Source organism: Anas platyrhynchos, chromosome 2, assembly GCF_047663525.1.
Source record: "Anas platyrhynchos isolate ZD024472 breed Pekin duck chromosome 2, IASCAAS_PekinDuck_T2T, whole genome shotgun sequence".
Taxonomy (NCBI): Eukaryota; Metazoa; Chordata; class Aves; order Anseriformes; family Anatidae; genus Anas; species Anas platyrhynchos.
Window position 1 is genome coordinate 3,955,424 of NC_092588.1, and position 17,510 is coordinate 3,972,933.

At 41.8% G+C, this 17,510-nt stretch overlaps 1 protein-coding gene across 1 annotated transcript in view; it reads right to left on the bottom strand.

The window, feature by feature from the left end:
• Positions 1–15,303, bottom strand: part of DENND3 (DENN domain containing 3) — a 33,638-nt gene extending 18,335 nt beyond the window's left edge. Inside the window, exons 1-8 of the mRNA XM_027452749.3 lie at positions 15,102–15,303; positions 10,474–10,750; positions 9,597–9,712; positions 8,965–9,104; positions 3,284–3,395; positions 2,308–2,427; positions 858–1,076; positions 156–277 (exon numbers count right to left, since the gene is read on the bottom strand). Of these exons, the coding sequence (XP_027308550.3) occupies positions 156–277; positions 858–1,076; positions 2,308–2,427; positions 3,284–3,395; positions 8,965–9,104; positions 9,597–9,712; positions 10,474–10,750; positions 15,102–15,185 (1,190 nt within the window). The 5' untranslated portion in view covers positions 15,186–15,303. The remainder of the gene's footprint in view (positions 1–155; positions 278–857; positions 1,077–2,307; positions 2,428–3,283; positions 3,396–8,964; positions 9,105–9,596; positions 9,713–10,473; positions 10,751–15,101) is intronic.
• Between the last annotated feature and the right edge of the window lie 2,207 nt (positions 15,304–17,510).

Consider the following 17,510-nt stretch of genomic DNA (forward strand, 5'->3'; position numbering starts at 1 on the left):
ATATTAATTAATTGAAAACTTCAATTTTCCTTCATCAAATGGCATTTTATATGAAAAATATGAATTAATAATAAATAACACACAATAAAAACATTAAAAAGAGAGCCCGACATGATTTATGCACTACGATAAACACAGTTTCAGTATCTTTTTACCTCTTTATGAAAGTTTCTGCGGCTTGTGCCGGAACATCTGGAATTTCAGGTTCCTCTTCATCCATTTTTGAACGTGCAATATTCCCATTATCAATATTAATTAGAATTAAATCTTCAGTTTCCTTTTTAACAGAAGAAAACAGAAAGACTGACAATGTACATGTATTTCTCTTTCTCCTTAATACACAAGAGTACTACCACCTACTAAAAGAGTGTTTCAAAAATAAGGACAAAAATAAACCTTCAGAATTACTGACAAATTACATTCTTTATATTGCTGTTTTTCTTCTAATTAAGTAGTTCCATGATAGAGAACAGCAGCTCCATTAGAGTATTTTCAAGTGCATGCTGACCTCTTAACCCAGCTGCCTGGAAAAGGAATCTAAGTCATCCCACGCAACTCTTTAAGCAAAGATCTGAAGGGAAACTACTCATACACAAACAACATGTAGATGGAAATTCTCCCCAGATGAAAAAGAAACTCCCAGAAGCCATGAGAAAAAGCCATGAGAAAAGAAAATAAGGGTAAAGGAAATAACAAGCAGCTTATCCCAATAAGCCAATGGTCACACTAACATGGCTCTATTACTTTTAGTTTCTTCACTTCTCACACACCTAAATAACAAAACCAGGTTTCTAGGTGAATCTGAAAGAAGGGAGAAAACACACACATGGAACTGAACAGCAAGAATGGGAACATACCGTGCTAACTTCTTCAAAGTGATCGATATGACACCCCATCAGAAAAGATGTTGGGGCCATTACGAAATCCAGCATGTGACGAGACAGAATAGGCACAAAAGTGTGCTGCCACTGAAGAGGATGAAGGTACAACATAAAGCACTCGGCCACGAGTGTCAGCAAGGCCCAGTCAGAAGAGAAGAAAACAATTCTCTGCTCAGTCAAAATGCAGGTCAAGATCTGAAAACAACAAAGTGTTTACAAGGAGTTACATCTATAACATACAGCATATACACAAATATGCCATCTGCTTGCAAAACAGTCTCACAAGTTCTGTTTTCTAAGAGATAAATTATGTACTATTAAAATTGAAATACCATCCATTTATGGGCTCTTAGAAAACTAAGAGAAGAAAACAGAGAAGGAGAGTAAATTTAATTATAGAAGTCAAGAGGAGTTTTGCCACCAATGTCAAAGAGGTTAGGATTTAGCTGAAATTACTGAAGAAGTTAATCCACTCTTTCCCTCTGATAGAGAGGGACTTAATGGCATCTCAGCACCAAACTCAGATGCCCTGAGTTAAGTGGGATGACTCCAAGCCAAGCCATGGCACATATGGGTTATCTCACAAAGGTGAGAACACAAACTCCAAGCGATGCACCAGTTGCAGAGGACCATTATGGAGGATTTTTGATAGCTCCATTCATAAAATGCAGAAGTGGGTGGAAAAATGGGCACATCAAAAAATTAAAAATAAAAAAATAATTAAAAAAAAGCCAATACCACCTCCCTTCTCAGGACTGAGGACGTTTACAAACATGGATAGAAGTCTCCAACCAGAGCTTTTTAGAGGAAGTGACACCAGTACTGCTAAAGATCTTGAACAACCTAATTGAACTTTGAAGTCAGATCTTACATTTAAGCAGAGTCAGATCAAGTAACCTACAAAGACACTCCAAATCAAAATTACTGGACAATTCTATGAAACCCTGAAAAAAACTCTTTGCAAATAGCTTCTTGTATTTTCTTGTCTTTCTATACCATTTAGATTCTCTTTACAGGAATGCCAACTGTCACTAATCCATCCTACAGGTCCCTTTTTTACACATGAAAAGCGCTCTTATGAACCTTCCGAAAATGCATTTTATGAGGAATCAAAATAAAATCTGTCAGCTTGGGCATTTATATTTAAAAATGTGTGCTTAAGAAATTTAACACCTGTTGCTAAACTGCAGGAAAAATAAATCCAATATGCCTTAAGCTGGTCTTTAAGTAAGGAAATATCTTAAGAAGTATGGCTTATTATGTTATATTTTCAACATGCAGAACTAAGGCTATTCTGAATTCCTGGGTTTATGATGCTTTTTGGTAACTAAAACATCTTGTTTTGTTTTGTTTCTTTGGTTGTTTTAAATACAAATTACCAGTACTATCAATCCCAAATACAATTTAAAGTGTTGATGAGCTTTACCTGAAGCACCTGCTTTGGCTTGAAACACAGCAACGGAAGGTGAAGATCCAAGTCAATAACTGGACTGTCCGGGTCCTCCCGTGAAGGAATTATTATTTGAAGTGGTTTCATATTAAAAACCTGTTACAACAGATGTTTTTTTGTTTATTTCTTAATAAAAGCGTTCCCACAATGCATTCATCCCACAATTTTAGTTCCAGCTACAAAGCATCAAGATGAACTAACAGCAAAAAGACAGGTATTTGAGCATTGGAATAGAAACAGAGGGAAATAGCAAAAGATAAAAGCTCTAGTTTGAAAGACTGACAAGGACTTTGTTTCCTTTTATTATCATAGGCTACTTGGCCAATAAAACTTTAAAAGAAAATACTTTTAAGACTTCTAAAACCTTCTTTGTTATAAATATATTATAATGTAATTTATATCTGTAGGTACAACTGGAAAACTCAAAGTCTTGATAAAATTCAGTTAGGAAACAGAAAAATTATGAATGTTATGTGAAGACGACAAAACAAGCCAAACCAAATGGATTATTTCAGTGTTTCAAATATTCCACTTCAAATATCAGGGGGACAAATGCTGGATTATCTCGGCACTCGGTAGTTGGTTTAGCTAATCACTTAATGCTCCAACTATGCTCTTTTTTCCCTCTTCTCCAAACCCCTTATCCAAGGTTCAAGGAATTCAGCTAAGGAGAAGCACATGGCTGAAGCACTGCTTCCCTGGAAGTCTTTTCAGGTAGATGAAAGATAACAAGGTGCCCAAAATCAGATACAAGACAGGGAACTCCCACACTTTGGTCAAGTGACACAGTTGAGAGGGAAATTTTGTTTCCCTTTTGACATCAGTTATGTATCAGCAGGCAAAATCTCTGATCTGACAGGGAAGACATTTCTCTAATTTATACGAAGCAACATCCTAGAGCTTTATAGTGTGTCATATGAAGATAATTAGGGAATTCAGCATCAGTAATTACCAAGTGCAGTGGTCCTGGTGGCGGGCTGGGTATTAAAAATAATTTTGCTGCAAATTCTTTTATGTGATCATCGACATCTAAATCCTTGAAAGGTCGCAGTTGCACCAGTAAGCTGAAATTAAATTATAGAGAAATATTTATAAATAATAACATATAAACATGAAAAAAGCTTTTCTGATGACAACCTAGAATTAAGAGGTATTACTAGGAGCAACGAAGCTATTATACCAGATAATTTGTTTATAATTTATTGGATACTTTTATGGCTCCATTTAATTTTAATGATGCTGCTATGTCAGAAGCAGACCGGTGTTTTGTTTTGGTTGGTTGATTTATTTTACTTCCTTGCATAAAAGAATGCTCCATATGTATGAGAGGATGCAGCTGGCACACTTCATCTAATGATGGCCAAAGAAATCTAGAGGTGAGATGCAGCTTGAGGAAGGAGCATACTCAGATTGCTTCAAGAACAACACAGTGCCACTACGTCCATCCCATCCCAAGCATCAGCTGTAAGATGGAAAGCACTATCAAAAAAAGAGAAACTGTATATTAAAAAAAAGGCTAAACAGCAGAGGAATCTGAAACAAGAGCCATACATAGTGTAAGGCCTAGCCCTGCATGAACACCGCTGTTTGTTATCGTTCTTACCCCCATAAGGACAAATGCAAAGTGCAAACTTGTCCAATATTGCTACTCTGGATCTGCATTACCTCAGCTGTTTCAAGGCCACGCAGATCATGCGGTTTGCATTATATGTCAGCTCAAGTCACGTGCATTTAAACATACACGATATTAACACAGCAAACCAGGAAGTCTGACAGCATTCCTGAAACATAACAATTCAGAAGCTACAAATCTGGAATTTAAGCCTAATCTGTATGTGCAGAAATTAGGAACTTCGTATGGTTAATATTCTCCTTTGCAGTTTTATTCTGCTTTGTATCTTCTTTGGACTCTTGCAGGAAACTTGTAGTTGGGAAAAGAAGCAGTCTGCAAAGCAACCGAGTAGCTTGAGAGATATATCAGAAGTCAGGTTTCCGTATTTGTGTACAGAATGTAGATTCCTGAATAAAGACATTCTGTTCTGTGTCACCAAGCTTTATAGCATGTTAGCAATAAGGAAGACATTTAGATTTACTAAATTCACCTTTGGAAGCTGCCTTGGGCTGAGTACTAGGCTGCAACATGCTTCCAGCAGAGTCCATCATCTACCAAGAGGTGTGGAGGTAGCAGGGGGACAGGAATTTAGAAATTCTCAAAGCAATCTACTTTAAACATGCTGCTGCACTCAGACCACATCTAAGGTACTACTAACAGCAGAGGCAGACCCAAGAGGTTTTTGTTTGTTGCTTTATTATTATTAGAGACTATAAAGCACGTGGCAACACATCCAGTAAGTGTTACAACAGAAACCACCTGACCCTGATGCTGCAAAGGAGCAGATGTACAAAAGGGTCTGTGAGAGCCTCCTGATCAGCATGCTGCACCCATCAGTGTAACAGCAGCTGACAGCTCTGCTCCACAAACGCCTGCTGAAATAAACGAGGTAATCTCTGAGACATTAGAGAGGGAGCTAAGGAGTTTAAGCACCTTCCATTACCTCTGCTAACTGCCCTCAAACAGATTTTTTCAGAAAGCGAGACCACGGAGAGTAGGTGCTTTGTACTGCCTCGGTGCTGGGAGCTATTTGCACTTTTCCCAAGGCAGCTGAAGAAACTCTTATACAGGTTGGAAGATTTCTTGTTTGAACGGAGCCTGTTCATCCATACAAGATGAGAGCTCGTCCAGGGGGAGATCAGTGCCAGGGATATTTCACTTTGTGAACGAAAGATCATCATCACTATGATGAAGGTTTGGAAGTTCACCTTGCAGTTCAAAGCACCTACACAGATCTAACTTTGGACGTTGCATTCTCATCTTTAGTTTGAGCCTCGTTTCCAGTTGTTATTTTTACTGTACTTTAGTGTTTGATAAAGATTAGGAGCCCGAGTCTTATCTGGAAATGCTTATGATGATAAAATACCTCTGAGGAATCTTCTAAATGAAAACAAATAACCACCCCACCTATGCACTGCAGGGCCTGCAAACAATGAGCTCTGCAGAGCAGAGCTTTCTATTTTTTATATTTCCCCAGAAATCTCTTGCTGGGACGGGATCCTAAATGGAAACAGAACCTACTTCAGCATCAGCCCTTTATTAGCAATAACAAAGAGGATTTTTCCCACGAGTAACTACAGGAAAGAGCTACACACTAGAAATAGGTGCTTTAAGGTCCACCAGCAAGATTTTTCAGATCCCCAGGCTGGCGGAATGCTAAATCAGCCAAAGCACCCAGAAGAGTTGTAGATGAACATAACTGCCTTTCTGCTTTACAGGCAAACAGCGACGCAATTTTGTAACGTTACAAAAAGCTGAAACAACCCGAGCTGCACAGGGAACTATGCTCCAAACAGATCACTGAGGTCTTTTTTGCTCTAATTGCTTGTATTCCTTTCAGAACAGCCATGCATCCCTGCAGCAAACTGTTTGATGCCCTATGAGGAAAAATAAATAAGTCTGTAACACAATCAAAACCAAAAAAATGTTACCTCTCCACTTCTTCCTCTCCTTCCTCTCAACTCCACCCTGGCACAGCATGCTACCTTTTTATAAAAAAACAAAACACCCCCAAAGGGTAGACATTCTGATCTTATCTGTCCAATGGAGTCAAGGAAAGCACGTGGTGATCACGAGCTTTGAAACAAATATAAAAATCCTGAAGAACATATGGAAACATCATCGGTTGAGTTTCCAGTTCGGCAGGAAAAGCCAGCACTGAACAGAGTTTTGCCACTTGCGTTTCCCCACTCTTTCCAGCTGCACACACACACACGAGGATCTTACAGCCAGATGCAGCAGCGATACAGGAGGAGAGCTGTGCCACTAAATTCCCCCACTATACGACCAGGACAACTTGCAGTTCTACTACCCTGGAGAACTGCCATGTAATTATTGACATATCTACAAGTCAATTAAAGCTTAGATGGCAGGTTAAAGACAAATTTGAACTGCCCTTAGAAACCAGTGCAGTTTAAAGGCAGAAGCTATCTATAGTTACCTTGGAGGCTAATGCTTTAAGTGAGTGCAAAAAACGTGTTATGGGTGATCAAGGCGGAAATATTTAATTATAATGTTTAAAATACCCAGCCAGAGGCAGAAGGCTGCATTTCTAAAGAGATGACTCTACCTGCTAGTTCCTTTCCACACGTGTAAGGCTCCACCTGCAAGCTGGTTCCTGTCTGCTCTGAATCTAGAAACATTTCTGTAGCCTCTGGATTTTTCCATGGCTTTCCTGAACATTTTCCCACTTCTCCCTTAGTGGACTATTTAAAAAAGCTTTCACAAACTGACTGCTTCATCCAGCTCGGAAGTATCTTCCTTAGAGAAGAAATGACTCATGAACATAGCATATAAACCTCTGCTGAGCACCGTAACTGCATCTATGCTATTTCCCAGCCTGTGGATAGCTGAGTTCAGGGAATAAAAGAAGAAGCACAAAGCTGGACTGGGTTTATGTGGCAAGGTTTTGGTAGCAGGGAGCTGCAGGGCTGGCTTCTGTCTGGGGGGAGTTGCTGCCCATGGGGAAACCGGGCTGGAGCTGTTTGCTCCTGGGGGATGGACCCCGTGGGACGGAGCTGTGTGGGAGCAGTTCCTGAAGAGCTGCTGCCTGTGGGCTGCCCCCACAGTCTCAGTTTGGGAAGGACCCCACAGGGAGCAGGGGCAGAAAGGGACCTGGAAGGAGAGGCAGAGGAAAAATGCTATAGACTGACCAAAGCCCCCACTCCCCATTCCCCTGGGCCCCTCAGGGCGTTGAGGGAGAAAAGGGTGGATCAGGAGAAGGTGTTTTTAGTTTGCTTGTGGTTTCTCACTGCTCTAGCTTGTTAGTCATAGGCAATAAATGTCATTCATCTCCCTACGCTGAGTCTGTTCAGGCTGTCACAATAGTCGGTGAGTGATCTCCCTGTCCTTATCTCAACCCTCGAGCCTTTCCCATCCTATTTTCTCCCCCTTTCCCTTTGAGGAAGGGGAGTGAGAGAGCGGCTGTGGTGGAGCTCAGCTGCCCAGCTGGCTAAAACCACCACAGAAGTGTATTATAAAAGCCTGATAGACTGCAAAGCATCACAGCTCAGGTACACAGTTGTAACAGTCACACAGATTAGTATTTATTTGAGGTTTGGGACTATAAAAAGCAAATGAATCACCTCCTGCAGTACCAACGGCTGATGCAACTGACTAAAATGGAAGGACTGGAAAAAGTGATCTGGGCAGGAAAGGAGAAAGTGAAACAAAACATTTCCTTTTTAATTTACTGATCGTCTGAATTTTGCAGTAGCCTGTGAATACCTAGTTTCTACCACATTGATGTCCCTCGTCCACACTTAACCCCTCTATTAATGCTCTGAAAGTGACGGGACAGAGCTAGCATGAAAAACAGCAGTGGGTGTTTTCTCCTTAAGGGCAGCCAAGAGTTACTCGCTTCTGGTATCAAAGGTTTTTGGAGGAAACATCTGAATTACCAGGGAGGAAGGAAGGAACTGCTTCGTTCTTCCAAGGCTCTCTTATCTATACCAGGGAAAGCCAGCCCCTACAACATCCAAGCCCACAGGGGAAACGACCAAGGTACAGAGTCCAGTTGGGAGGCAGTGATGCACCCACTGCACCCACGAAACACACTGCTGTCTGCTCAGAACACCAACAGCGGGCAGAAAAAGATTGGCAGACTCAAGCTGTGACCTAAAACCCTAGTATTTCTCAGCTTACATATAAGAATATCACCTGCTGAAGCAAATCCCTGCAAAAAGATGACACGTGACGTCAAATTTGTCTCTACAAAGCTTGACTGAAATTTCCTGAAAAGAATCTCCTACCTCTGCAAGTAGGATTAGCCAGGAATGTCCACCATGCAGTGCCAGGCTCCCTCATGCAAGGAGCTTTTAAGCCACTTTAGAAAAGGATACAGATTTTAACAGTTTAACAACAAAGCAACATACAAAGGTTATGACCTCAAAAGTTATGAAAGAAGACTGACTCATGTTCATTTCTCTTTTAATTCATCCGTACTGCAGAGTTTGAGTGTTTCTGACCCATGAAGTACTCTAACACTACAATTTTCTCTGCTAGTTCTACGACAGCCAGGTAGCCACCATACTCCCTCAATTAACTTAGATTACGTTAAAATGTCATTAACTGCTTATCCATACACATATTCACATTCTTATGGCATTTGTGTGGTGCAGAATAAAGAGGTCTTTGGCTTTTGAAGTGATTTTCACCAGTGTGCCAGAACTGAACTCATCCTTCTTCCAGTGGAAAGAAAAACAAAACCCAACCAAACAAAAAAAATTGCCACAAAGTCTGAGGCATCTGTTTCCTGCAAATTGTTATTCTTCTAGGCATAGCAAGAATATCAAAGAATAGAAAGACGTCATCACATCTAAACATTACATTCTTTGATATTTAGAATTTGCGTTTTCCTGCTGCCCAGGTAACATTCACTTCACATTTCTTCTCTTCCACTCCCTCCCATCTGATAGCATCTTAACTTAAAACTGTTTTAGCATTCTGCATGTTGTAGGAACTGATGTATGAAAACCTGCGCAGTTATTTCCAGTAAAAACACAGAGGATAGCAAGCCTTACCATGAGAGGCAATCCTTGAGGGCATTGAAATATGGGTATCTGGATATAACACAAATAGCGAGCGGTACGAAACACTCCGACTTCTTCTCAGTCCGCGCAGATTCCCAGGGGGGCTGCCCGTTTGAGGAAATACAGCCACCCTACAAGGAAACTACAGATTAATGTGTTTATGTTAATCAGGAATTTGTGGCTGGTATTTTCTTGAGAGCCCAAGAGATATGATACCCAATTCCCTCTGCATTTTCAGGGGATTTGGATGCCTATCTCCCTTGAGCTCTTCAGAAAAATTTCAGCCTACACGACTAAACACACATATCAAAAAGAATTTTAGCACAGCAGATATTTAGAAAGAACAGAGGGCACAGCCTTCACAAAAAACGTGCCCAAGGGACAAGTTTGCTCTTAAATATTCAGTCAAACTCCTGAAAAACCTGTTATGGGTTTTAATCAGAGTACACTAGAACAGCAATGCATTAAATTACAATGGCATTATAAAGTATGATTTGCTCTATACTTCTGCTAAGAAAAACTATGTTAACTAATTGCAGAAATTAAACCCGGCATTATTTTCCAAGCATTTTATTTTATATCTTTTAATATGTTTCAATAATGGCATGAGTTAAATAACATACTTGCATAGGCTGGTAGTACTGTGCAACAACACCATATGTTCTGTTACCACAGACATCTGTGAAGACCAGGAAATGAATCTGGTCCTCTTTTGATTCAGAAGTTACATAAAGTCCTCCTGCAATGAAGACAGAAGTTTTTTTTTTTAAAGACTATATATATATATGTAGTTAAAATATATAATGATATATATATATATACACAGTGACAACTGCTTGAAAAGTGATTATTCATACCAAATACTGCACATTTCTACTTAATTTCAGGAGAAATGTGTCATCTGAAGGGATTAAAATGCACATACACAATCCAATCAATCTAAGGTTTCTTACAAAGGTTGCAAGCCACACATTACTGAAGAAGCCAGAAATATTCCACAATTATTTTGCATTTTAAATGGAAAGTACAATAGATGAGTTTTGTTCACTCCCCCCTCAAGGTATTTGTAAGGTGTGCAATACTAATATGCATGTTAAAATTGCTGCACTTAAGCCTGGAGGAAAGAGTCATTACTAACTTTATTGTATATATTAAGAATACACTAATTAGGCTATCTTAATAGCAAATGCAAATTCCAAGAGTCGTTCAAAAAAAAGGGGGGAAAAAAGAAAAAGTGCACGGGTGCTCAACCATTTAAGCCAAGATTGTGAATCCGTTGTGGACGGGGATTTTCTGCTTCCCTCCCCTGCACCTGCTGCAGCTTCTTGTGCTAACGGGTCTGTCCCACCCAGTTCAGCCCTACTCTCATCACCGACCTGCTGACAAGTAGACACGGTTTTTGTACTGTGGAATTCACTAAGAGAGTAAAGATGATTGTATTATGGGTCATGAAAAACATATTAAAACAGTTCTCACTTAGAAGTGAGAGCCCTACAGTACCTGGGAAGCACAGCTGTGGCAAACCAATAAGATCAATGTCCTTTGGAACTGTAATGTCCTCAGTGTCGGGCACTTTCTGCTCCCCGTTGACACTCTTGATGTTTTCAAACTTGGGTTTCTCCTTCTTCTTTCGGAAAGACCGCCGTTTACTTCTGTTCAAGTTATTAGCACTTGTATTAGCCGTGTGAATGTCATCTCTGCTGATGAATGGAGGTACGAATACAGAAAGAACTTCTGGATCAAGGGAAGGAAGATTTTTGGTTCTTCTTTGAGTGTCCTATAAAAAACAACAACAATAATGCATTAAGTTGATACTCATCCTGCTAGGTTTTTCAACCATATTAACCCTGTTTTCTCCCTGCTCCTAAAACTGTGGATTTAGAATACATTTTTTTCTCTTCCTAAATAATTCATTTTTCCTTCTGATTTCCCACTTTAAATAAATCAATGCAAGGGGAATACTCTGGTCATTTTCAATCTGTAAAGAATCATTCTTCATCTTTCAAAAACATTCCTTATCAGTAATCCCTTTCACATAAGAAAACTAACAAATATCAAATAAGCTATTTCCTCCTTCCAAGCATTAGGATTAAACATAGGCTCTCTATAAAGTAGCAAAACAAACCAGGCAACAAATACATGAAAACAAACAAACCAAAGGAAGCAGAGCTGAACTCCCTGGGTAAGTCTTTGTTCAGTTTCAGGGAAAGTTAGGTTTTGACTCAGAATAACATCTACAGGAGGAGGGGGGCCCTTTCACAAAACAACTTCTTGGATTCTTGACCACGTACCTGACATGAGTAGCTGCAATTTGAACTACTTCACTGTCATTTTAATTCTTTTGGCAAGGCAAAAGCAGCAAGTGAGAACTTTGTTTAACCAACGGATATTTGGAAACAGGAAAGGCAAGCCTCAGTGTGGCTGACAAGCCTTTCCGTGTGCATTTTTTGCCAACCTTAAAGACAGACAAAGCATGCATACAGCTTCTTTTACCCTAAGACACAATGCAACTGGCACTTATATTTTAAATAATCATTGAATAGCAGTGCTGGCCTCATCATTTGCCTCACTTTTCCAGGTAGCTGTAATATACGAAGCTCTGTTTGTTCATTGAAGCCCAACCTCCTCTGTCAAAGTTTTGCAACAGAAAGTCTCTGCGTACACATTCCAGCAGATGAGCCCACCAGCGGTCTTCTTTACTTGTGAGGCATCACAGGAAAAATGAGAAGGAATACTTAACCTTCATGATATATTAGTTGCTGGATCGTTAAGATCCACCATATTCTGTAATAGCATACTTGAAAGAAAATACATAAAAATAAGTGAGAAACCCAACATGATCCCTCTCAAAAAAAAAAAATAAAATAAAATAAAAATAATAAAAATAAAACACAAACAGAAAAAAAAAAAAAAGCACTGCTAAACACTGCAGAAGGAAGTTGAGAATTAAGGCTTAGCCCTGAGGCTGTTGCACTAGGGAAACACGGACCCACTCCAACAGCAGCAATCTCAACTTGGCAGCTTTGCCCCGCAGAGCTTTTGATAGGAGGCTGCTGCGACAAGGCAATCCCTGACTGCCTCTGAAGGCATCTCTGTGCTACAGAGTGCTGGATGGCAGCCAGCGATTCCACGGCCCCTCAGCTAAACAGCTTCTAATGTGGCAGGGCCTTGATGGCTGGGACTACAAGAGAGGCATGAGACACCGATTTGATTTTTTTCCCACAGAACAGCCTCGTCAGCGCTGTTGCTGGCTCAGTGACCCAGTTGTCAGCAGTCAGATCAGCTCTTATTAAGATCTAAAGTCATGTTTTCTTAACCTCTCAGATCAGAGAACGAAGAGGCAGCAACCCAACAACATCCACTTGTGTCTACTACTCTTTGAGCATTTCTTATTCTCTGCTTCTCCTGCCACTTCTCTGTTTTCTCTGACTGTTGCTTTTCACTACCGAGTGTCCTTGCAGCATACCTAGCCTCTAGTGCCTTTTCTCTCCATTAATTCTGCAAGATTCCTAAGTCAGAGACTTTATTCCTTTGCTATTTACACCGATTATGCTCCTGTGATAACAGTGCCACATGCAACACAGATAAAAGAGACTTCTTTAAAAACAAAACAATGACCACACTGCTTTTGACAAAAACAAGAAGTAGAGTATTGAAACCACGGAACGGAGCGTCCTCTCAGCCGTGTGATCTCGACTATTTGGTGTCTCCTCAATGGCATTCTCCTCTTCCCATCGCTGAAGAAGTTAATTCCACCTCAAATGTCACCAAAGAATTGGCTTCTTTAATGAAGAACCAGGCAGGGAAAGGTATGAAGCCTTCCCCTAGAGGAAGGGACCTCTGGAGGTGACAGCAATGATAACTTTGAAGTTAAATCAAGTCGCTCTGGGTCTCATCCAGCTGTTTCAGAAATCCATTGAGAAACAGATTCTCCCAACTTGTGCTGCAGCCCTCAAATAACTCAAACCACTTCTTCTGGTAGCCCTCCTGCTGGTCAGCAGCTGTCTGTATCGAGGTACCCAAAGGTGGGCTGGTATTTCAGGTGTGACCTCGAGAGCACTGAGCTACAATAATAACAATAATCACCACTTACCTTCACCTATCAGCTATGGTCTTGATAACACAGGTCATTACCTGGCAGCCTTCACTGCCACAAGCTCACACTGCTGACTAATATTCAACGTGCTCACACCTGGCTGCTTCTGCACAATGTGACACCTCACTTCCAAGAGGCCGTTACAGAAAATGTCCAAAAAAAACCTGGTTTGGTGGTGATGTCTGCTTTGGGATGGCCAGAAAGCACAACGCAGCCATTAAAGAGCAGCATCTGTAATACTTATGGTGGTGGGTAGATCAAAATCCCAGCAACGATGGAGCCAGTGGAAGATCCCAGACATCTCACAGACTGCATGTTACACTCGTCACTTCAGAACTCAGCTTTATATCTGGAAATCTTAGAGCGAAAATTATCTTGACAATAAGGACAATTACTGGGTGACAGCCCAGAAACTTCTGTGCAAAATTGTCTGCTTGTTCCCGGAATCCCCACTGGCAACAGGTAAGTCTCTTAAAATTTCTCCTGTTTGGGGAGTGGTTTAAATCATCATGCTCCCACTGACTTTATTACTCCACATTGCAATAAAGTTAATGCATAAACACAATTTCCAGACCAAGATTTGAAGCACTGATAAAGTATTCCTACTGTTATATCTGCAAATATCACCAGTTTCCATCCACACTTTATTATTCTTGTCAGAAGTTCTCTTCTTTCTGCACTCACTGGAATTACACAAAACATATCCCAACATTTTCTCATGTCGATAGTGCTGTGGAAGGAAAAGGAAGTGGGATAAACCTACAAACTTTCCCCAAGATAACAATTACCCTGTGGTGTAACAGCTTGAAGAGATGTTACTGTAGTAACATCCACACCCATGGAGACTACTTTCCTTTCTGACATTGTGAGCAAAAAGAGGATTCAAACCATGTGATGCGATCAGAACAATGGAAAGGCTTCTTTTATTTTTTTAAGCCAGTTTCCTATTTATTGTTCCACATGTTTTTGGAAGCAATGAACTCACGCTGAGCATACAACAGTGGATGAAAGTGAAAAGGAAATCCATCCCTTCTGGGTCTGCTCCTGAAGCAGCTGCCAGAACAACACATACACACCGATTTCAAAAGCCTGGTGGCAACATTTATGGCATAACTACTTCCCCAATTTGAATGTATACATGAATGAGATCCTGGAATTTGAACCTCTGCTTAGCCACTATCGCTGAAGAAGCTGACATCAGCAGAAACCGTCTCCTGAGTGAGTAAGCAACAATAATATTTTAACAAAGCCTTATTTTTTATCTAACGCTATGAGAGCGCACGGCCAAATCCAAACTGAAGAAAGACAGAGGAGATCCGTGGGAGCAGGAGCTCGGCTTTCAGTGCATGCCAGCAGCATCACGGCTATTCCCACAGCCGGACAGCCTCGAGCAGAGCCATCAGCACGTACCAACAAAGCAAAATTAACAAGAGGACTTTAATTGTTAACTCACGTGCGCAGCGGCGGGTCCCGAGCACATTACAAATATTCGAGGCTGAGTCCAACCTATCGACTCCTGCTGTACCTGAATCAAACAGGTTGTAATTGGGAGCATTTAATGAGCCCAACCTTAACCTCAATACCAGGATTTTGACCTTTAGGTTGCCCTCAGGGTACCGGTTACCTGGCTTTATTCCCCTACTTCTACCTAGTTTTCCACCAGAGGTGGGAAATGGGATGTTAACCTGTAAAGGATACACACTATCCAAGCATTTTGCTTATGTAGAGCTACTTTGCACCCTCCACAAAAGCCCAGACCTCCAACAAAGTGTAAATACTTCACATTTTTTGCAAATTCCCCCTGCTGCTGACGGTCTCCTGTCAACTTTTCGAACGTTTCTGCCGCACCCGATGCCAGCACGCAGGCAACCCAGGTGCTTCGCCCGTCTCAACACTTCGTGAGAGAAGCCCAAGGAGGGCAGGGAAGAAAAAAAAAAATAGCTGGGGAAGAAGCTGCAGAGGCTGTCCCATGGAGGTTACCTCACGGAGGAGGCTGCCCGCCGCTCCCCCTCAGCCCCCCGATCCCCCTCACCTGCAGGACCGCCCTCAGCTGCTCTTTGGGCACGCCGACCATCAGGCAGACCTCCAGCAGGCCCGAGGGCAGCGCGTCCTCCATGGCACGGCAGCACGAAGCGGCACGGGCCGGCAGGACGCGACGCTCCGCCGCCTTCCCTCAGCACCGCCCGTCCCCTCCCCTCAGGCGGCCCCGGGGAGGTGCCGCTCCCTCAGGGGGGCACCGCGCCCTCCTCTCCCCCTCAGGGAGTTCCGCTTTCTGATTGGCCGCCCTTCACGTCGCTCTGAGGATGCGACCAATCAGAGACGCGGAATTGAGTTAGGCGGGCTTTTCGGGGCGGGGCTTCGCCTCTTGTCACCGCCCGGGCTGAGGGGGAGCCCGGCTCGCCGCATGGCGGCAGCCGTTCGGCGCCCGTTGCGGCTCCTCCTCCGGGAAAGCTCTCGGGGAAGCCGCTCCCCGCCTCAGGGGGAGGCTCCTTGTTTTATCCCGAGAGAAAACAAGCCGTTTTTCTTTCTTTAACCCTGAGGTGCCTCATAGAGACGGGTGCAGTCAGCGGTGCCGCTCGCCTCATGTTTGCTCCAAGTGACTCAGCAGCAGTGCGTGGCTGCCATTAAATACACCATTAAATACGAGCCCCGTTTACATAACGTGTCACAGTTTCATAGTTTCGACGAGCCGTAACCGCAGAGCGGGTTGCGGGCTGTGGGGTGTTTTCGCCTCACAGCAGCAGGGCCCCGGCTTCGAGCTGCCCACACAAGCGAGGGGATGGCGAGGGGATGCCGTGGTTTCTTTTCCAGCTCTTTAATCTACGCAGATACTGAGTCACTTCATACCTACTGCCTCAAATTGGCTTTCCCTGACCGAAATCTGCGTCCTCTGGGACTGGCGTGTAATTTTATCGGTGGCTGCATGAGGTACCTGGGACTGCGGCGAGCAGTTTCTTAGAAACCGAAAGTGTGAGAGGTAAATTCACCACAGCCGCCAACCTCTTCGTGGTTTACTCACATGTTTTACACACACAAAAAGTCCTGGTAGAAGTGCCTTTTCGTGGAGATTTTATAAACTTTTTTTTTTTTTTTTTTTTTTTTTTTTTTTTACAGCCTCACGTGTTCTCAGATAACTTTTTGGGGGAAGTCGCACAAAAGAAACTCATTATATACCACTGACTAAAAGAAGGAAATTCTTGAAAACCTAGAAGCTCAGGGATTATTTCTTCCAAGCCTCACAGATTTGCATTAATCCCTTACAGCCTTAAAATTCAGTGTTAAAATCATCTTGTTTAGCTTGCATAGCCCAGGACGTGGAATCAGAGGGATTTCTGGATGCTTCTGACTGATGCATGAGTCCTGAAATAGGGTTTGATTGCAATCCCTGCTAGAAGTCATCTTACTTTTGGTTTCACTGTTCAGTTCGGCTTTTTGCCACTGGTTCATGTTAAGCTTTGTCTCCTGTTTGAACATCTTTGCTATAAAGAGATTTCTCCTTGCAGAGAAAATGTAGAGTTCAAGACAATTCTTGATCTCACTTTATTTTTAAGAGATCATACAATTTATGTATACTCATTAAAATTCTTCCCAGTCACATCTGTGCATCTTTTCTCAATCTCTTCACAGTTTCTGGATATTCTTAGGGTTATTACTTCCACAGTGCCAGCCCTACATCTCACAGTCTTTATCCCATGTCTGTCACCTGCTGTTTGACCACATTAAAAGAAACATACAAATGAACAAAGGCTATTTAGCAATCTAGGTCACCCTACAGTTAATTACTCTGTATTATGATTAGTTTCAGATTTCTCTGCTCTCTGCAATGATAAATAGTGAATGATTCCTGTTCATAATTAGTCTAGCCCTCAAGAAGTTGTAAAAGCTGAACTACAAGACAAAAGGTAACAATGTGAATCTGATAAAATCTCAAAAACTTTGGAAACAAGAAAACAGGTATATGGGCTCACTGGTAGGAGACAGAATAATTGACACAGAGAAGAATCCCTCTGTGCTACAAAGGGATTCACGTAGTTAAATCAACTCTTCCTAAGAAAAATTGACATCTGAGGAAGAAATATCCACTTTTATTACGTGTTCTATTTTTGCAAGGGTACAAATACAGTAGATGTTTCTTTGTTAACTATCTGATGTGGTGCTCAGCTGCTTAGAGTACATGAAGAAAAACTGCTGCTGTAGATACATCTGAAGATGTAAGATGCCCTTGAGTGGGCAAGGCTCTATCGGACCTGAAGGCCATGTCTTGGTAAAGATTCCCTTAACATAGAAATCTAATTCAGCTTTCAGTGTTCCTTTGATGCCATCTTGCTTATAAAATATAACCAACGCAATCAGATGAGAAGCCTTGAGCTGTCTCTAGCATTAAGGACATTGTCAAAATCCCATAGTCACAGGGAATATCTTCCGTCTTCCATGTTCTGCC